The sequence below is a fragment of the Dasypus novemcinctus genome, chromosome 7 (genome assembly GCF_030445035.2).
Source record: "Dasypus novemcinctus isolate mDasNov1 chromosome 7, mDasNov1.1.hap2, whole genome shotgun sequence".
Lineage (NCBI taxonomy): Eukaryota > Metazoa > Chordata > Mammalia > Cingulata > Dasypodidae > Dasypus > Dasypus novemcinctus.
In genome coordinates, this window is record NC_080679.1 from 1 (window position 1) to 21438 (window position 21438).

The 21438-nt window shown below is 47.4% G+C and overlaps 1 protein-coding gene across 2 annotated transcripts; it reads left to right on the forward strand.

The window, feature by feature from the left end:
• The first annotated feature begins 423 nt into the window (after window positions 1–423).
• Window positions 424–21211, forward strand: LOC101419601 (uncharacterized). 2 transcript variants are annotated; one of them, XM_071216003.1, is made up of 7 exons: window positions 424–531; window positions 6540–6694; window positions 13693–15375; window positions 15766–15867; window positions 17118–17305; window positions 18746–18912; window positions 21004–21211. In XM_071216003.1, exons 3-7 carry the CDS (start codon window positions 15235–15237, stop codon window positions 21075–21077), a joined length of 672 nt encoding a protein of 223 aa, XP_071072104.1. In that variant the 5' UTR covers window positions 424–531; window positions 6540–6694; window positions 13693–15234; the 3' UTR covers window positions 21078–21211. The 2 variants fall into 2 exon arrangements, with proteins under 2 accessions (XP_071072104.1, XP_058155648.1); XM_058299665.2 differs by lacking the exon at window positions 21004–21211 and adding an exon at window positions 19324–19565.
• Window positions 21212–21438: the final 227 nt, after the last annotated feature.

Sequence of the window (21438 nt, forward strand, 5' to 3'; positions counted from 1 at the left end):
AGTTTCTGATTCAGCAGGTCTGGGTCTGGGTCTCAGAATTTGCATTTCTAACAAACTCCCAGGTGATGCTGTGGGTGCTGGCAGGTGGGTGGGGGAACCCCACTCGGAGAGCCCCTTGTGTACACAGAGCTTCATCTGGTAGACTCTGATTGTGATGCTGATTGTTTTTAAAGCCTATAGTATAGAAAGACTGCTGATAAATCTTCAGGAAAGAAAAGTCTTCCTTTTTGTTTGTTTCACCTCTATCGTCTTTGTTATTTCCTTGAATTCTTTTCTCCCAGAAATCACATTCCTTTCCCTTTTGCTTAGGAGTAAGCACAGTGCAAGTTGCAAAATGATCTTGACACACATCAGACACTGAATGGTATGGCGCTGGGTCATGGGAACAAGTCTAAAAGATTCCATGGGACAGGACAGAGCACACACATGGGAAACAAGGGGCCAACGAGATAGTCAGAAAGTGCGTGGAACCTTCCTGAACATCTGGTCCTCTGGGCACGAAGGCGTCTTCAGCATGCCACGTTGCTCTGGGTAAGCGACCATGACATCTCTGTGCTCACAAAGTACGTCTTCAGTTTCCCCTTTCTTTTCACATTTATTATTCCCCGGCCCATGTACTTGTAACCCAAGGTCTGCAGAATGAGGCTCTTTTCCTTAGTAACCTGCAGGTCACATAGACAAATGAAGAGGTGTTTAGTCTAGACATTAACACAACCCTTCTGAGAAGCCACTTGACTACCAGGATGAACAGTCTGTTCACTCACTGGCTAATTCCAGTTTGGAGAAATTACAGGAAGAGGGAATAATGCACAAGAAGAAAATCATTTTGAGGACAACGGTGTCCTTAAATTCAGTGCTGTGATAGAGAAAAACTGGAAATAACCTCAAACACAAGTCATCTCCAGGGTTAAGTAGGCTTGTGGGCTCTCACGAGTCACGTGTTGTGGATGGGACAACAGAATGATGCCGCGCCATCCTGCCAAGAGAAGCTGAGCTAAGCTTAGGTCTGTGCTATGATTTCAAGCTTGTAAAGATTCAAATTTAGGGGGAAAATCCTGGCAAATGAAAGTACAGTTGTTGTTTTTTTAAGTGGGAATGCTGATGGTATTTATGAAGTGTCATGAATGCTGTTTAAAGAAAAAATAGTGATAAATGTTAATAGGTTTGACTATATGGGGGAGAAACTACCCTAAGAAGAAGCTGAGTCACCTCTTGCAAATGGATTCACAGGAATCAATGACCTAAAGCCAGGAGAGCTAAAGAAGTTTGCATTCAGTTTACTATTATTTTTTAAAATTCTGTATCATTCTTTTTAAAGATTTGTTTTATTTATTTCTGCCCCCCCCTCATTGTTTGCACTTGCTGTGTGCTGTGCTTTTAGGAGGCACTGGGAACTGGTCTGGGACCTCTGATGTGGGAGGGAGGCACCTAATTGCTTGAGCCCCCTCCATACCCTGCTTTGTTGTGTCTCTCATTGTTTTTCTTGTGTCTCTTATTGCATCATCTTGTTGTGTTGGTTTGCTGCACCTGCCTGGTGCACCAGCTCGCTGTCTTCTTTAGGAGGCACTGGGAACTGAACCACAGCCCTCCCGTGTGGTAGGTGGGAGCTCAGTTGCCTGAGCCACATCCACATCCCTGCATTCACTCTAGCATGAGCATAGCTCTCTATGTCGGGCGTACATTTCCTCATTTCACCAGATCAACTTTGGGTACTATAGAGACAAGAGTCCCTCGCTCACACCCTGCCAATGGGACAAGACTCTATTTCCTGATATTGCACCATGAGGAGATCCCTGCTGCTGGGTCAAATGGTGGTGGGATTTTTGGGGCTGGATACATGGAATCCCCTGGAGGGAGCCACTGGCCTGCACAGAGCCTTGTGCAGGCTCAGCCTGAGCTTGTGCCAGTCTCTGCTAGGTAGAACATGCCTGGCATCATCTGGTGACAGTGCACGAGGGACCAGGCAGTGGTGGCAGCAGTGAGCCAGCCTCTTCGGACCTGGGGACTGTGGGAGACTCAAATCCAGCATCTCCGTGGGGCACAGTCTGGATTATGAGAAGCAGGACAAAATCCAGGGACTCCCTCAACAAGGGAGAAGTCTGCGGATGTTGAGATATCGAGAGCAGCCTATGGACAGAGTGAGAGATACCCCTGTCTTCCTGCGGTGTGACCCTAGGGCCAGCTGTGAGCAGAGAGGGGGAGAAAAGGGTGTGGAAGGTGGGGGCTCAGGTGCCAGAACTCCTGTCCTACTGCCCCCAGATGGGCTTCTCTGTCATCTTCAGTAGAATATACACTGTCCTAAGACAGATGAGCCCGATTTGCTCATGCTCTAAGCTCAGTGGCCACCTCACTGCTGCACAGGGGGAGATGCTGTGATGCATGATCACCCCCCATTCTCTCCTGGGTCCAGGACCCCACCTTACTGCTGAGGTCAAATGAATTGGTTTGTGGTAAAATACCTTGAATTTGAATGTGGGAACCTGACTTGAAGTTAGAATGTTTCCATAATGCAGATAAGAAGTGTGGGCTTAGGAACACCGGGTCTTAACTAGACAGAACTCTGTCTTGTCAGCATGACAGTTGTTTGCCTGAGGAGGCATTTGGATTTTGTATGGCCTGTTCCCTAGTATTGTAAAGGTTTCAGTTCTAATAACAAACAGCTTTAAAAGTAAACATGGAAAGCTGCTGCTTTGTAATTTCTAATAAATACGATGTGAAGACTAGGGTCGAGGCTCTCTGTTCCAGAAGCTGTGAGTCCCCTGGTCCTATCTTTATTTCCTCTCTTGTATCTTTCTTTCTGTCCTTTTATGTCTTAAGTTCTATGTCATCTTCCCTTTGAGCCAACCTATTGCTGAGATTGTCTCAGCAAAGTAGCACTGTTCATTGGTTATATTTTTCATATTTCTATTGCTATTTCATGCATGGAGTGTCCATACACACTTGATCATTGGAAATAGCCTTTAATGCTATTTAATGTACTCATAGTTGCAGCAGTTTGAAGATTTTCTGGACCTCAGAATATCATCATGTACATACAAACCTGTAATAGGAGGTTAAATTATGTCAGTTAAGGGCCTTTAATTGGATTGCATGATCCTGCATGAGTCTTAATCCTATTACCAGGTTCTTTAAAATGGTGGAATAAAAAGACACAGATAGTAAAAAAAAAAAAAAAAAAAAAAAAGCCTCAGAGATAGAAAGGAACCCAGGCTGAGCAAGAAGACTCTGGAAGCCAGAAGCTGAAATCAACAGAGCACAAACGCTGAGAGGACACCACTTTTGGTAGAAGTTGAAAGTAACAAGGCCAGAGGAGAAAGGGTGGACAGGTGGGCACCCCCATAGGCCTGATGACCCCTAGCTGCAGCTCAGGGAGAAAGGGTGCCCTGATGATGCCTTGGTTTGGATGCATTCACAACCTCAGAACTCTAAGCTCTTCTGCTAACAAATCCCCATTGTAAATGCCAGCCCATTTCTGGTACTTTGCTCCCAGCAGCTTTCAGCAAATTATAAGAGAAACTGATACCAGGAGAGTGGGGTGCATGCTGTTATATAAACACCAAGAAAGTGTGAAGAGTTGAATTTGGAAGACTTGTGAGACCTGAAAAGGAAAAGCCTAAGAGAAGCATTATTTGGCTGAATGGCTAGAGTATCTGCCTCCCACACGGGAGGTCCAAGGCTCAAACCCAGGGCTTCCTGACCCATGTGGTGAGCCAGCCCACCTGCAGTGCTGATGTGCACAAGGAGTGCCCTGCCACAAGGGGTGTCTGCCGCGTAGGGGAGCCCCATGCGCAAGGAGTGCACCCTCTAAGGAGAGCTGCCCATCATGAAAAAAGTGCAGCCTGCCCAGGAGTGGTGCTGCACACATTGAGAGCTGACATAGCAAGATGAGGTAACAAAAAGAGACATAGATTCCCAGTACCGCTGACAAGAATACAAGTAGACAGAGAAGAACACAGAGCGAATGGACACAGAAAGCAGAGAACTGGAGGGGAGGTGGGAAGGGGAGATACATTAAAAAAAAAAAAAAAAAAAAAGGAAAAGCCTCTATTGCTTTGGAGAGATTGTTAGTAGAAACCAGAAGGCAAAAGATACTTCTGAGGAGACCTTCGAATAAAGGAATACATCATTGCAAGCTGGACAGAAGGTGTTTTTTTGCTTTGAAGCAGGATTTCTTAACCTTTGTTCCACAGACCCCTTTACCAGTCAGGTATCAGCCATGGGCCTTCACTAAGTCCACACTACATTGTGTATTATTTCATAAATATATCACGCCCACACCAAAATATCCACACAAGAATAATTTTTTTTTTCAATTCAGGCTTACAAACCCCTTAATAACCTCAGCTATAAAGTGCCAGAGAACTTGGCACAATTGACTCCAAGTATTAGATGGAAGACAGAATTTGAAAGTGATGAACTTAGATATTTAGCTGAGGAAATTTCAAAACCAAATTGTGGAAATGTGGCCGGACTTCTTGCTATTCATAGTAAACTGTGGAAGAAACGGAAAAGGGAAGAACTAAACTCTTGGGGACAAAGTAACTAGAAATACATAGTTTTAAAATCTGAGCTTCTGGAAAATGAGTCCCCAGAGAACAGGGCACCATGTGAGGGGTTCACTGGCCAGGAAAGCAGTCAGTCACTGCCTGTAAGTCAGGATGGAAGGACAGTTATCCAGGAAGGATCTGTGGGGAGAAAGTCTCACTAGGTGACAGTCTGGACCCCTTGTTGCCAGATTTTCTCTAGGTTCTTGGCTATGTTACAAAAGAGAATTTAAGAACATGCCAGTTTAGTAAGGCTGGTAGTTTACTAAGAAAAAGAGAGAAGAGAAAGAACAGAACAGAGTATGGGCCCCAGGTGTACTTGTGGGCTGATCCAGGCTGAGAGAGGGAAAAGGGGCTAAAAAGGGTCAAACGGGCTGATTTACAGATTACAAGTCCCCATTGCAGATGACAAGTCCCCAGGTGGACTTGCATGCTGGTCCATGCAGAGTGAGAAAGGACAAAAAGAGGGAAAACGGGCTGATTTAGCCTCTGTGCTGGCTTTTTAAACCATTAATTACCTCACCCTTTGTCAGGGGAGGAGTCCCAGCTGTCTGTTGTTTTGATTACTTATCCCACTCTTCAATTCCCGTGATGGACACCTTAAGAATATTCGGGACTTTCCTTTGATCCCAGACAAAACCCCGTTCCCAATGGGGAATTCTCACAAGGTCCTTCCCACAGGGAGGGGTCCCAGGGCATGTGTCTCACAGCTGTGGTTTTCTGCCAGGCCCCAGGTTCATTTTTCCATTCCCTGAACTAGCCTGCTTCACCTTGATTCCTGCATGTGTGTGGCACTTTGATGTTATTGATGAACTCCAAAAGGAAATAATGATGATGTTTGTGAACTGCTCTGTTCCTCTGGGCTAGTGATAGATACCCTTAGATTGTATTGAATTCAGAGGTGTCACTTTTGCTTGATTATATTATGACTAGGGCTTTGATTGGGCCACATCACAGAGGAAACAATGAGGCAGAGGAGACACTTGGAATTTGGGAGCCTGGAGCCTGGGAAGTAAATACACAGAGAAACAGATACGTGAGGAAAGAGAACAGGCACCATCAGACAAGCAGAGACCCTGGGAAGAGAGAAGAACCATTTGCTTGGTAGTTTATAGCTGGCCTTATGGAGAGCAGAGCAGCTGCACCCAGAGAGAAACCAGCCTTGGGAGAAAGACAGCCTACAGCTGAGAGTAGAAGCTGGGACCACAGAGCCTTAAGGAGAAGACGAAGGTGAACCCTTGCAGATGTCAGGAGTAATCTTGCTCCAAAACATGGCAACAGGCACTGGTGAGGGAAGTAACTTATCATTTATGGCCTTGTGAATATAAGCTCCTACCCCAACTAAATACCCTTTATAAAAGCCAAGAAATTTCTGGTATTTTGCATCAGTTCCACTTTGGCTGACTAATACAATGTGGAACCAACACATTATCTGTTAATAGATCACAAAGAATACTACATGAAAAAAAACATTTAAAAACATGTGAGGTTCCCATATACCCCATTCCCCACCCCCACCCCATCGTTTTTGTAAGTTGTATGTTTTTGAAGGTATATACATTACAGAAAAACTCTTACATTAAAAATATAAGAGTTTCCCATACACATCCAACCCTCCCACCCCACTCCAACAACACTCATAACCTCCTCCATCATTGTGGCACACTCATCAAACTCAGTGAACATATTTTGGAGCACTGACGCACCACACAGATAATAGTTTACCCTATAGTTCATACTCCCCCAGTACATCCAGTGGGTTATGGCAGGATATATAAAGTCCAGCATCTCACCCTGCAATATCATTTAGGACAAGTCCAAGTCCCCAAAATGCCTCCACAGCACATCCCTTCTTCCCTCTCCCTGCCTTCAGCAACTACTGTGGCCACTTCCTCCACCCCAATGCTACAATTTTTTCTATTACTCGTCATAATAGTTTATAGTAGAATATCAGTAAGTCCACTCTAATCCATATTTTATTTCTCCATTCTCTAGACCATGGGATGATGATGTCCACTCCACCTCTAGATCAAGAGGAGGCTTACATTCCACTTGGATGATGGATGAAATTCCTCTGCTTGCAGTTGTTGGCACTCTTGATTCCCTAATGTGATGGCTGACCATCTTCACCTCCCTGTTAGCAGACTTAGGTAAGTCCAATGAACCAAAGCGTAGGATTCACAACTCTGCTGAGGCTCAGGGACCAGCTCGCACGTGGGCAGTCCAGAGATAAGTCCCCTGAGTATGCCCCATCCTTCGCACCAAGCACAGGTTCAGTATTGTGACAGAAGAGGCATGTGTAGAAAGGTCACATCAGAGTCCAGCTCCATTACACTCAGGAGCACAAATTCCAAAGTAGGGCCCTCTGATATGGCACAGAACTCCAAATCCATCTGCCATGACTGTATACTCTGTGGTTCTCCATTGCCTTCAGGAGAACTGGCACCTAGGGTTGTATCTACTTTGTCTCTCTCTGGGGTCCTGCTGAGGCGAGCGTAAGCCTGACCCCTCTGATGACCTCCTGACTCTTTTTGGAAGACTCAGTCATATAAACTTATTTGTCTTTGCCATTTCCCCCTTTTATTTAAGGCCAAAAAGTGGTTCTTAACACTTGATACAATATGTAGGCTGAGATATTCTGCCGGTCTGAGTTGGCCCTTTTATTCAAGGTGTCTTTTTAGGTACATCACCAGTTAGTGATTGGTAGTAATCCCTCAGCACCAGGGAGGCTCAACCCTGGGAGTCATGTCCCATGCTGGGGGGGGGGGAATGTAATGCAATTACATGATGAGTTTAGCTAGAGAGTAGCCACATGTAAGCAACATGGAGGCTCTCAGGAGGTAACAGGCCTAGTTTCTATTTCAGGCCCACAGGCTCATAACCATAGTCATCAGCATCAAGGGCTCATTATTGAACCATCCTTCCTTTCTGGCCTTTGCCGTTACACTTGGGGGATTATTGATGTTCCATTGGGGAATGTGACAGAGTTCCACGGAGTAGCAACTAGCACTCCCTCAGTTGACATTTATAACTCTAATTACTATAAAAATATCCAACATAGATCAGAATATTTTTATGTCCCCTATATACATGCCCTGGAGAAGTCCCCCCCCACTCATGTGCTCCCTTCAGTAATGCCCCAAAGCAGTGTTGCTCCCTTGCCATAGTTGTTACCTCTCTGTGCTCCAAAACTTCTTCAACAATGAAGCCTAATATATTGCCAAATTCAATTAATAGGAAATTGAAATAGACTGATGGGTTTTAAGTTTAGAAATAGAATACATAATAATTTAGAAATACTAAAATAAAGTAAAAATAAATTGGTGCATTAATAAAATGAAAACTATTATAAAAGTATTTCAAACATTTTGCCTTTCAGCACTGTAACAGGTGTTGTCTGTATGTACATTGGCAAGGCACTTTCTTTCATTTTTTCCTCACTGCCTACATCTTTTTTTTTTTCTAATTTTTAAATTTTGTCTTCAAAAAGTTTTAGATCACAGTAATTCACAGTATAGGGGACTCCCCTATATCCAACATCAAACCCTTTCCCCTTTCCCAGCCATGATCTTCTTACTTGTCATGTTATATTTGCTGTAGCTGATGTACAGATTTTGAAACTTAGCTATCAACCATGCATCCATTTTGGCTTACATCATGGTTTCTATTTTAGGCTGTACAAATTTCTAAATTTTTAGCTTCCTTGTGTTCTATTTTATGGTTTACATTTTAGCTTATAGACTTTTATACACTTTTGCTGTAAGTCAACATGCCCTATATCCACCATTGCATGATCTGGTGGAGCACTTCCATTGCCCCCCAGTTGCCCTGCTGACGTCTATTCTACACCTCTCTCCCATTCCCCGCAGGGCCCCCAGTGAAAAACAATCTTCACTACTTGAGGGACCAGATTTACAGATACTGTAACTATGCTGAGGGCTTGACATACTAGACTGCCTGAACTAATTGGGAGCCACCGATTCTCTCGAGAGACACGATGCCCTCTCGGTCATTGTATGGGTTTCCACCCTATGATGGAACACACTATGACAACATGGGCACTCACACACTTCCTTGAACCTTGCCCCTGTACCAGATGCCCCAGCCTTAAGCACCTCAAACACATAATCCTTCCTTATTATATTTTCTAAAGAATTTTCTCAACATTATAGCTTCAACCATATACTTAACATTGTCCCATATTCAATAGTTTCCCCCAGTCCTCAACCCAATTCCTCGGGCCTGCAGCTTTTTGGAACTCTTTGGGACCTGTGACCCTGTTTCCTTTCCATTTCTCCCTATGGAAAGGGGAATTGTTATTTTATAAAAGTCCCTCATTTGTATAATGGAGGCAGTTAACTTAGTTTTTAAGTTTCACAGTTCCAAAACACAGGGCAATTTTTGCCCCAGGATAGATGATATGTCTATAATTGATTTTATTTTATTTTTTCTGCTTTATTTTATTTTTAATGTTACATTGAAACAATATGAGGTCCCCATATACCCCCTACCCCACCCATGCCACCTCTCCCACATCAGCAAAGTCTTCCACCATTGTGGCATATCCACTATACCTGGTGAATGCATTCTGGAGAACCACTGCAGCACGTGGACAATGGTCCACATTGTAGTCCACACTGTCCCCCAGTACACCCAGTGGGCCATGACAGGACACACAGTGTCCAGCATCCATCCCTGCAGCACCACCTAGGACAACTCCAAATTCTGAAAATGCCCCCACACCATATCTCTTCTTCCCTCTCCTGACCATCAGCAGCCACAGTGGCCACCCTTGATGTTGGATATGTGTGACAACCATATATTGGATACGTGAATTACTGTGACCTAAAACTTATGTCAAGAGAAACTTAATAATCAGGGAGAAAAAAACAAAAAAGAAAGAAAGAAAGGAGGTAGACACTAAAGAAGAAATGGAAGAAACTGCCTTGCCACTGTACATACAGAGCGACACCTGTAGCAGTGATGAAAGGCAAAATGTCAGAAACAAAGCTTTTTCATTTTTTCATTTCTGTGATATCCCAATTTATTTTTCCTTAATTTAATTTTTCTAAATTTCTGTGTATTCTATATCTAACCTTTAAACCCATCACTATATTGCATTTTTCTACTAATCGAACCTGACAATATATTGGGCTTCCTTTTTGACAAAGTTTTGGACTACAGAGAGGGTCAAGTATGGCAAGGGAGGAGCACCTATAATTGATTTTAGTGAGATTTTGTACTTAAAACTTACTAAAATGAGTTAAGGCTTTTGAAATATTGTGGTGGAATGAATGTATTTTGCATGTGTATTTCTGAGGTCCAGAGGGTGGTGTGTGGCAGTTTGAGATTTTGTGGAACTCAAAGAGTCATGTCCTTAGGGCTAATCATTCTTATGCATGTAAACTTCTTGTAGGTGAGATGTTTGGATGAAGTTTCTTCATGAAAGCGCTGTATTACTCAGCCAAAGGGATGCTAATGCAAAATACCAGAAATCTGTTAGCTTTTATAAGGGTATATATTTAGGGTAGGAGCTTCTAGTCACAAAGGCCATAAAGCATAGTTACTTCCCTCACAGAAATCTATTGCTACTTGTTGGAGCAAGATGACTGTCAACATCTGCAAGTGTTCAGGCTTCCTCTTCCCCTTAAGGCTCTGTGGCCCCAGCTTCTTCCAATATCAGCTGTAGACTGGGATAAGTCTTGTATGTCTCCCAGGGAGGGTTTCTCTCTAGGCTCGGCTGTGGGCTGTCCACAAGGACAGCTCTAGATAATCGGGAAAGAGGCTCATCTGTCTTCCCAGGGACTCTACCATGTCTAATGAGTCCTGATTATTTTCATCATGCATCTGCTTCTCTATGGATTTCTTTCCTGGGCTCCAGGTTCAAAAACTCCAACTGTCTCCTCTGCTTTCTTGTTTTCTATGTGATGTGGCCCAATCAAAGCCCTAGTCATAATTTAAACAAGTAAAACTGAAACCTCTGAAGTCAATACAATCTAACGGTATCCCTAACCCAGAAGAACAGATCAGGTTATAAACATAATGCAAACTCTATTTTTGGAATTCATAAACCGTATCAAACTGCTACAAGGGCCTTCGATTAGCTTATGTGCCTCAGGTTGGGTCTGAAACCTCTTACTATTGTCCGTTATAAAAAGCCACCGATACCAAAGAAAGCTTTAGAGATAGAGAAGAAACCAGAAACCGAGGGTGACATCCCCAGGAGCCTGAAGCCTAAATGAAAGGAACACAGAATCGCAGAGGAAGCTGGTGCAGACAGAAGCTGAAGCTATGAGGCTGGAGGGGAGGGGAGTGGCAAGCAGAGACACCATGTGCCTGACTGCCCACAGCTGAGCTCAGGGAGAAAGGGTCTCCTGATGATGCCTTGACTGCACACTTTCATGGCCTCAGAACCATAAGCTTTTAACCTCATCGGTCCTCAGGGCAAAAGCAAACCCATTTCTGGTATATTGCTCCCAGCAGCTTTTAGCAAACTTAAGTAATATTAGACAACCGATTGTCAAACGCCAGACTCAACTCAGAAATCTTAAACATTCTGCTTCACGAGAACCATTCTCAGGACCAAAGTCTGCTTTAGTCAAAACAGACGAGATAAATACATGTAAATATTCAGAGAATTTTTAAAAGATGAATTGGTTCATGTAATTGTGGGTATTGGCAAGTCCAAGTACCATATGGCAGGCAGCAAGTTGAAAACCCCAATGAAGTTCATAACGAATTCTCCCGGAGAAGCTGCCTGTCTCTTTCTGACTGCTGCAACCATCAGTTCTTCCCTTAATGCCTTCAATTGGTGGAATAAGATTTCCCTCAAAGCTCAAGACAAGCTCCTGCCTTGATGGGAGACATAATCAGGCACAGGTGCTGTCACCTGACTAATGAGTTCAAGTGATGAAAATAGCCTCATAGGAACAATCAGACCAGTGCTTGTTGGATCAAACCACTGGACACCATTACTGTTCTGGTCGGCTCAGCCCCTGACAGTATTATACCAGGACTGGGGGAATTTGCCCATGGGGTGCATTCGGTTACATGTGTAGTGAGGAAGCCATGAAAATGTTTCTATCAGGGCCGCGTCAGGTAATACATTCTCCCCAAAGCCAGGCTGCACCATCCTGGACTCCTCTGTACATGCAAAGGCCCTCTGCTGGGTGTCGTTGCTTACAGCTTCTGGTTTCCTTGCCTTTCTCTCCCTCTTGTGACTCTGTCCATATTCATCCTGTTTATAAAGGACTCCAGGAAGAAGAATAACATCTGGGTCAGGACATAACTGAATTGACCTAATCAAAAAGTCATATTTAAAATAGGTTTATACACACAGGAATATTTCAGCTTTGAGAACATGATTTTTCATCAAACCATCACTTTCCCTATTCTAGCTGACAGGAAATTAACCATCATTTGATTGATCAACTTACACAGGATCTACTGCTTCCCTCTCCTGGAGGCTAAGGAGATTAGTCCACAGCTTAGCTTTGTCCCCACCCCTTGCTTCTCACAGCTTTTCAGCCAAGAGAAAAATCCAGGCTTGTAGCCTTTACCATTCTCTTCTGCAGTTTTGTTTGCTTTCTATGCGTTGTCTATAACTCAGCTTTAAAAATGGAAACCCAATTAAAGGCATTTCTAATATTAAGATTTTATGAATAGAATACATTGCAGTATCTTGTAGTATGATGGGGCCCTGAAAGATGAAAGGCAATTAAAGTTAAAAGAAATTTCCCTTCAAAAATGATGGAAATTCAGATTCCCCTTCTCTACAACACCGTGGATAATGGTGACAGGTACAAGAAACTCCAGGGGAGTGGGATTGGGGGCAGCCCCCCAATGTCCCCGATGTCACCTTTCTGGAAACCACCTTCTCCTGAATGACAGCTCTGACCAGGAGTCTGCTCTGGGCCTCCACCAGCATGCTCACCCCTGTGTGGAGGCAGACAGTCATCAAAGCCGCCAAGTGCCCAGAAGGGCCCTGAGGCAGACCTCATCCCAGCTTATGCTAGATGTGGCTGTGGCAGGGTCCCTGCTCACTAGGTCCTGCTGCACTGGGTCCCCCTTTTCCTCCATGCAGTGAAGTCCCCAAATTCCTCCCCTGGGTGACAGAGCCCCGCGTGATCAGGGAAACAGCCCTGAGGGAGCTCCCCATCAAGCACATGCCCTCCCATGAGCCTTCTTCTTGCTGGGACCTGCCCAGCCCTGGGCACTTCAGATCAACCTCCCAAAACTGGTGACTTCTCAGAGCCTCAGTTTCCTTAAGGCAAAGGGGGTGAGGGACCCAAACCCATGAGGATGTGTAGGGACTAAAGCCAGGCAGGTGCAATCCTGAAGGGCCTGGACTCAGGAGCCACTTGGCCAGGGAGTCTCCAGGCCTGGAAAAGCCCCTGAGTGGCAGCACAGGCACCTATGATGGTATAGAGCAGTGATTCCCTGTCCCACCTGCGGGATGGGCTCAGTACCTGAGAGCTGGGGGCCTTGAGGGCTGGAACCTCTGGCTTCCCTGCAAAAGGGGGAACAGACATGGGGCCAGAGGGGCTCCCTGGCAAGCGGCAGTGGACAGATCCCACTCTGGGCAGCACGAGGCTCTGCCTCCTTCCTGGACTACCTGCCACCCCGGCTGCACCATCTGGATTGGGGGAAGGTGGTGCAGGGAGGGGTCCTGCCCTGCCCTCCTCTTGGTGTCACTGGCTACTGCAGCATTGAAGATCCATGCCCACCTGTGGATCTCACAGGCAGTGCATTCTGAGGCTCCTAGGACACCAGTCTCTACTCCAGACACGTTCAGGCAGATGACGCTAGCTGGATTTGGGGTGTTCCAGGGCCCCCTGGGTGAGCTAGCACAGAGAAGGGCCCTGGGGGTCGGGCAGGCAGCCATTGGCTCCTTGCGCATGCCCAGAGAGGTGGGGTTCATTGCAAGTACCTTTCTCTGTCCGAGGAAGGACGTGTGTGTGTGCCCTGCTGTGGGCATGAGCTCGACCACCCTGTGTGCTGGGCTTTACCTCCTGGCTTTTGGAGCTCAGCACCCTGACTGCCCCAAGTGTGGCCTCACCCACCTCCTCCCAGGCTGGGGGAGGATGGCTTCTTACCCAGAGCACCTTCTTACCCAGATCCATTTTCAACCCCTCACTTTTCAATTCAGGAACAGAGACCCAGAGAAAGGTGAAGCTCAAGGCCCACGGGGTGTGCAGAATCCAGAGGAGGACCTGGACACTTCTGGCATCTGAGGTGAGGGCTCAACCCTCTTGCACAGAAACTTTGAAAAGCACAGCCCCTAACTCATGGGGACCCCCTGCCTGCTTCTGCCCATATGAAGTTGTTTTCTTCTCAGGATCCCCAAAGAACTTCATGAGCACCGCCCGCACACACACACACTGGCCAAATGGGTAGGGATCATGTCCTGGGAGTCAGAGTAGGACCTGGAACCAGGGAGGTGGCAAGGACACAGAGGAAAGAGGATGGAGGGAGCTCTGCCATGGGGCAGGGCCAGCTTTCTCCAGTTGACACTTGCATAGGCCAAAGCCTGGGGAGGGGGAGATGCCACCTGGATGGGCGGTGGGATCTCGGAGGTTCCCAGGGTTCTGCCTGGGTAGGGACATCCCCAGGGCAAGCAGGAGAGGACAGAGCTGAGGTCCTCCCTCCACTAATCTGAGCACCTGGGATGAAGATGAACTCCCAGGGTGGAGGGAGGCTACTGCAAAGAAGGCCTCAACGTCCCCTCTATAAACTGCAATGCTTGGAGTGGGGGACCCTAGGTGTGCCACAGCCTAGGAGAATTATTTGGTCTTGGCTCTCTGATGACCACGGTACTCTGGAGCGCTGGAAAAGGATTTCTAAACTCTCAGTGTCCTACTGAGCAGACACAGGCTTGGAGGATTGGGGAACCGAGGACTTGTGTGTGCGAGATGCAGCAGAGCACAGGATCATCTATGGAGTCCAGGGAGAGGTCAGGCGGTGCAGGAGGCTTGGGTCTGAAACTAACAGGAATGGGAAATCTTTGGAGGCTTTGACCACTGCAGGTGACTAAGACTGCTTTTCATGGAATTTAAAGCCCATTTTGGCATGGATTGTGACATGAAGCCAAGGTGCTCATGATGTTCTCAAGATGACACTGCCAGAACTCAGCCCTCTTTGATTGTGATCCCTGCTGCTTCCCACTCCATCTTGTATATTCTTCCTTGTCTACCTATGTGCACTGGCTACATGTGAAACCAGCCCTGAAGTTTCCAAGGCATTTTCTCTGATCTACCTGATGCCTTTCCTCGGAAGGATCAGGTAGATTTGACCCACTGTGCAGCAGGGGAGACATGGGAAGCCCTGAGAAACAGAAAGGCATGTCCCGGATCACAGAACAGGCAGGAGGAGGATGGTGGTGTACCAAGGTCCATCTCCTTAGATGGTTCTTGATGCCCCCAGGCCCCAGCAAGGCAGGAAGGAGGACCGTATTGGTGAAATTGTGCACACATGGGAAATGCAATGGTTCAGAGGGTAAACAGTCAGCAGCCCAGAGGGGACCTTGGGAAGCTGTCATCCAGGAAGGGAGCACAGAGAAGGGGAAGCAGGAAGTTACCTCACTTCCCTGGAGATGGAACGCAACAGAACTTGGAACCCCAGTAACCAAGGGCCCACATTCTAGATATTAACGGAATGAACAGCTCACTCAGGCCTTGATGCTTGAGAGAAGATGTTCTCTTGTTGCTGCCTGCCTACTTCGCAAGGCCTTTGCCGCAGGAAAACCCAAAGTGAGAGCCTGATACGACGTTGTAGGCGTTGGCTCAACTCTCAACAGGGAAGAGTCCGTCCATTTGGCAGAAGGAAATCCAAGGTAACCAAGGGAACCAGGGCAGGGGAGGCAGACCAGGCTGACACTGTTCTCCTTCCTGAGCAGCCTCACCACCTTCCACTCCCAGGGTGGCTGTCTGGAGGATACCAGGCTGGGCAGAGAGGTGATTGGGGGTGGACACCTGCTGGGTGCATCATGTTCTTCTCCAGGTCATGGCTGGCAGGGACAGAAGGAGAGGCCTGGGGTTGGTGCCCATCTGCCCAGAGATTGATCCAGATCTACAGAGTTGTCATTTCCCTGCTGGGAGGAGGTCTATACATATAGGTCTTTGCCTCGTCTGGAAGTAGAACTTGATGTAGGGCTGTTCCTCTTGGGGATAACCAGTCAGGGTCCTGATGCCTTGTGGCCCTGCTGATGACCCTATCATTGCAGAGCTCATCCAGCTCAGAGCAGGATGACTGTGTCATCGACACCACTTCGCTGAGCAGGGTGCCCGTGCACACGGCCACCAACAGAAGCCAGAAGAGAAGAGAGGTGAGATGGGAGCTGAGGGCTTCTCCACACACAGGTCCAAGACAGTCAGGGGACCCCAGGACCTAGACCCTACCCTGGCAGAATCTGCAGGCTCCCTGCCAAGGATTCTCCCTCTTGGAATTCAGTACAACACTATCAGGAATCTGGGAATGCACACTTACCCCACAACCCAACCCATTCATGACGAGGTGCAATGTGGGTTGGATATCAGAAAAGAGCCCTTCATGATGACTCAGATTTTCTCATAAACCAAGACAGTCTTTGGCTTGGATCCTGCCTTGGATGTTTAATCCAATGGCTCCTACATTCCCCATCCCCTATTTTCTGCTTGCATTCAGTTGGACTGTGTCTCCATCCTTAAGCATCCTCACATTTCCTAGGCTGTTTTTAACTCAAAAAGGGAGAGAAGATTATAGTATAATACCTATTTCTCTGTAACTTGCCATCCAACAGAGGTCAATACTGTGACACTTCCAGGTCAGGTGGTAGGGCTGTATCATGTTCCAAAGGGGAGGCTAGGAACATCAGAAATTCAGCCTTAAAGCCCTTGGACCTAGACGGGACTCCTTTCTTTTGCCATTTCCACTGGGCTTCAAGGAATGTCCCACAGCTTTGACTAGTCTAATGGTTCAAGATCACCCAGAATGGGCTACTAGGAACAGCTTGGCTCAGTCAAACATTATACATATTTAGAGTTTGAATGGCTGGGGCCAAATTACTTGAAACATTTCAGTCATCCCAAAAGAGTGAGGGCTGGTGCTTCCCTGCAGTCAGCTGACATTGGGTGGGAACAGTCTGAAAATGGGTCTGTGTGGTTCAGCAAGGCAGAATCATATTTACAATTGCTTCACTGGAAGGCGGCCGACACTTGACTATTTTCAAGACCGTTTGGAATTTCTCTTCCCTGTCACATCATCTCATTTCCTTGGGCATTCCAGAGTCTTCCTCCCATCCTGGAATCTCCAGGAATTTAGCCCATACAGAATCTACTATTACTGTAGCCTCACATCCTCAAAACTCTCTTTAATTTTGAAGAGAAGAGTGAAGAGTTTTGAGGTCACTGAAATCCAGGGCTTGAACCCAGGACTGGTCTCCTTTGCCCTGTCACTAAGTGTCAGCCATAGTCCACATCCTGCCACAGTCACGGGAGGTCACTGACTTCCAGTGTGAAATCGAGGCATAGCCATTTTTTGGACATTTTGCAGCTGCTGACTGCATGTCCCTTTATGTCCCAACATTCTACCTGCCAGGATGAAAATGACACGGCTGAGGAAATAATAGATCCCGGCTTGGTGCAGAGCTTTAGAACCAGCCAGAACATGGAGCAACACCTGCTGTCTGGCCACTTGGGCAGGGAGGACCTGGGCGCATCCAACGTCCTGGGGGACAGGAAAGTGGTCCTCCCCACCAGGCAAACCCTGATGAAAATGATCCCCAGGTGAGCACAGTAGCCCTTCCATGGCGGCTGGGGTGCCAGATATTGCCATTGGACACTGGGGGTCAATTCATTTCTCTGAGCCTCAGATGACTCCTGGCATGAGTAGGGGCCTGCAGGACAAACAGCAATAGTTATTGAGAGGACCAAATGGGAGGAGATATAGGAAGTGTTGACCAAGTTAGTCTGTGTGTCATGGGCTGTTATAGGGCCTGGGATGGACACCGTGATTTCCCACTCACCTAGGGAGAAGCCTCTGACTCAGTCCTCAACTACAACAGGCCATAGCAAAAACCTCTTTCCCTTTTTGAAGGAAGATTGACACTTCCGTCCTGCACTTCTTCAACCAAGGTCTAGTCAAAAGGCATTGAGGGGGCTGGAGAAGTAGAATCTGCCAAATCAGACATCTGGGAATGTGATGATTGGGCTCAATCAATAAATAGTGATTATGTGTGTAGGAAAATTGCACAGATTAGTAGTTGAAGGAAAGGAGGAGTAAAAATCCCTGCTGCTGGATGTCCATTCCACAGGGAGTCAGATAATTACACTAGACCTCATAAGCATAGGGAGACCGTGAATGTTAGGTGTGATACTTCAGTGTCTTTCTTTAGGGATGAGACAGTCCTCCAGGTCACTTAAGGACAAGGAAGACTCATGGACCTAAGGAAAATATGAGTGGAATATATGTAATCTACAAGGGCCTTAAAGTCCACAGTGGAGTCAGAAAGTTTAGGTGGGGTAGTCCCGGGAAGCTCAGGACAGATCTCTTTGTCCCAAAAATTTCCCATCCTATGAACAGAATCCATGGTCCCAGGGAAGAGAGGAGTTTAGCAAAATGCTAAAGAATTTGTAGAGATGTTCTGTCGAGGCTTCTCAGCTCTAGGAAAAGTGGGGTTAGCCTGGGCTCCTGCCACTAAGAGGAAAATAAGGCCTGGATGAGTTACACTCACAGGCTTTCAAAAAATATGGCAGCTCTTGGTCCCTGGGATGCAGGATAGGATGCACTTAGGCCATGGAAATGTGGGGTAGAGGGCCCCACCCACCAAGTATTAAGTGCCCATGTTTTGAAGCATAGTGCAAAGAAGAAGTAGTCACTGCCTTAGCTGCCCTCTGGAATGCAGATTCCTCTGTAGAGAGAGCAAGAAAGACAGATATGGGTGAAGGGTCTCGGACAAGGTTAAGATTTGTTGAAATATTGGACACAAGCCCACAATGTTGGACAACAGTCACTGGTCTGCAGCTAGGGGACAAACAGCCTTTGCCAGGTATAACAGTATTGGGGAGTAGGTACAGGGCCTGGAAATGGGCAAGGTTGTGTAGAGGAGCCCTCCTTGAACACGCACATGGATACGTTGGGGAGGGAAAATGGGATGATAGGAAAACCTGTCGGATCTGCTGTCTACACACCATTCAAAATGACATCTGCTCTGTATTCCACACAAGGGTGGACCATGCCAGTGGGGACACTTCTCAGCCACAGGACGTTCTTACATCCAAGGACCGGCTGGACCCTATACATGGGACTATAAGGGGCTTCACACTTCAACGGAGGTCCCATCTTGCACAGTATAGATCTCACTTTCGTCAACCAAGAGAGTCCACCTTAGAAGGTGAGGATGTCTGTAAGTGGGTGGCTGTAAGCCCCAGCACACACCATGGGTGAAAAACCCAGGAATGATGTCCCTGGGATGGGGTTGTCAAGGAATAATAGGAAACTCAGAAGCAACATAAGGTGCACCAATATGCACAGAAGTTTCCAGGTTCAGTTGTGGTTGCTATGGGTTTACTGCATCTGTAAGGATTGTGGCTATTTTCTGCCTACTAAAAGACAACTGGAAAGGATGTCAGGGTGGGGAACACTTCTAACCTTAAAGTTCCAGTGTCAAATCTACGGACAGCTCCATGGGCAGTAGTGTCTCCTCCAAACACAGCAGAAGGAAAAGCAGCACCTATACTGCTCAAGCCCCACAAGGCTTTGGAAGCATGATTGTGGTAGGTGCCTATTCTATCGCTATTTCTAGGGTCCACCCTCCATCTAGCCAGAGCTCTTAGAGCCTTTGAGAGCGATCATTATGGGCTCAAGGAAGACATCATCTGGAAGCAGATTGTCATCACAGCCCCCTGCACAGAGGACAACCTCGGGCCCGACCACCTGGGCGAGGAGTTCCCATTCTCCTCTGGGCTTGGAATGCACGACCATACCGTGAGGCCCACACAACTCGTCCTGCACAGGCTCCTCACCGGGTGAGAACCAGGCCCCTTCCACATCCATGACTCACGCCACATTTCTTGTTCACTGGGTCCATCAACTCCCTTCTCGCATCTCTCCTCGTCCGTCAGGTGGTAGGAGTGAGGGGACACACACCACGGGTTCCTATGCAGAACCTAAGCACATTAGCTAGGGATAGTTGAAACCAGGTCTGATGGGCTGACCGAGGCCCAGGGGCTCATCAGATTGTTTTCTTCCCTCTGCTGGGGAGCGTCTGTCACAGCCTTCAACACCCTCTCGGAAGGGACACGACTCTTTCCCATGTTGAAAGAATGTGGAGAAATCCGTCCCGGAGGTCCCATCTGAATTCCTAGGAGAGCAGCGTTCTCTGGGCTTTCAGAGGGTTGTCCAGACCCACTGTGACATGGGGAAAAGTGATCGTGGAGCACAACTGACAAATAGATTCTGCCTACCTATATGTGGAGGGACATTGACAGATTTAGCTTCGCTGGAGGAATGAAGCAGAAAAATTGTCTGCCCCCTGAGCATGCACTCCCGTAGGGCGTCAGAAGCTACACTTGATCTCATGAGCATGGGGGTCCACAGCAAGTTGGTGTGATGGTCACGGCTCTCTCTGGGTATGGGCAAGTCCTCCTGGTTTGTCAAGGAGATGAAAACACTGGGCACCCCTTAACAATGTGAGTGGCCCATAGGTCAGAACAAAGGGCTCCAAACTCCACAGCTGAGTCGGAAATGTGCAGTGCCTGTAGAGGTGGAGGGGTAGAGGGGTCTACTCATGTGTCACAAAGATGTGACATTTTCCCTGCTTGGTTTCATCTAACCCACTTAAACCATAGCAATCACCGGATCCATGGTCCTAGGGAAGAAGAAGTGTTGAGCAAACTGCTAATCTCTCTGCCTGGATGGTCTGGTGAGGGAGTTGAGCTCCCTCTAGGCAAGGTGGGACAAGGCAGTGCCCCTGGTAAGAAAGAAATGGTAGGAAAGGGAGGAGACACACAGAGGCCTGCTTCAATAGGCCAGGTCTTGCTCCCTCGGCCTCAGGCTGAGGTACAGTTAGGACCTGGAAAGGGGGGCAGCAGTTCCCCATTCAGCAGGCATTTCAGAGCGGCTCGATTTTGGTGCAGTGCATTGACTGAAGCAGTCGCTGCTTTTCCCTGCCTTTCTGGGAACTATTTTCTCCTCTGTTGGGGGCCGGGAAGAGTGACAGAAATGCATCTAGGTCCCTGATGTAGGCAAGATACATTCAAATACCACACTTAAGCCTCCTACGGCTGACAAGAGCCCTGAGTCCCCAGCTATGGGACAGTCAGCCACTGCCCAGTCTGACAGTGTTTGTGGACTGGCTGCAGGACATGGGATGGGCAGGGCCATAGACAGCAACTCTCCTGAAACACACACACGGTTCCCTTCAGAGGCAATGTGGCTGGCAAGGGAAGGCCTCTCTGATCTGCGGTCTACTCTCCTCTCACAGTGCCTTCGACCATCCGTGCCAGAACTTCGGGGGCCATCCTCATGGGAACTTTCTCCATCTCCAGGATGCACTGATGCTCCAGGGACCCATGTCGTACGTGCATGTGCAGATGACTTCTGTGACACTGAAATGGCAGTCATGTCCTGCCCATGCCCCACTTGGGGGCCATGAATGCAGCGAGCCCGAGCCTGAGCCCGGAGGTGAGGACGTATGGAGTGGATGCCTGTCAGCCTGAACAGACAGCATGGGAGGTTACCCCAGGCAGGGTTTCCAGGGCTGGGATGGTCCGGGAGTAAGAGAGACTTCCGATGAGGCATCAGGTGAACCACTACTTCGGAAAGTTTCCTGGTTTGGATGTGGGAGGTTTAGGTTTTTGGCATCTGATAGAATTGGGGCTATTTTCTGCCTTTAAAAGACACGTGGAAAAGATACCTG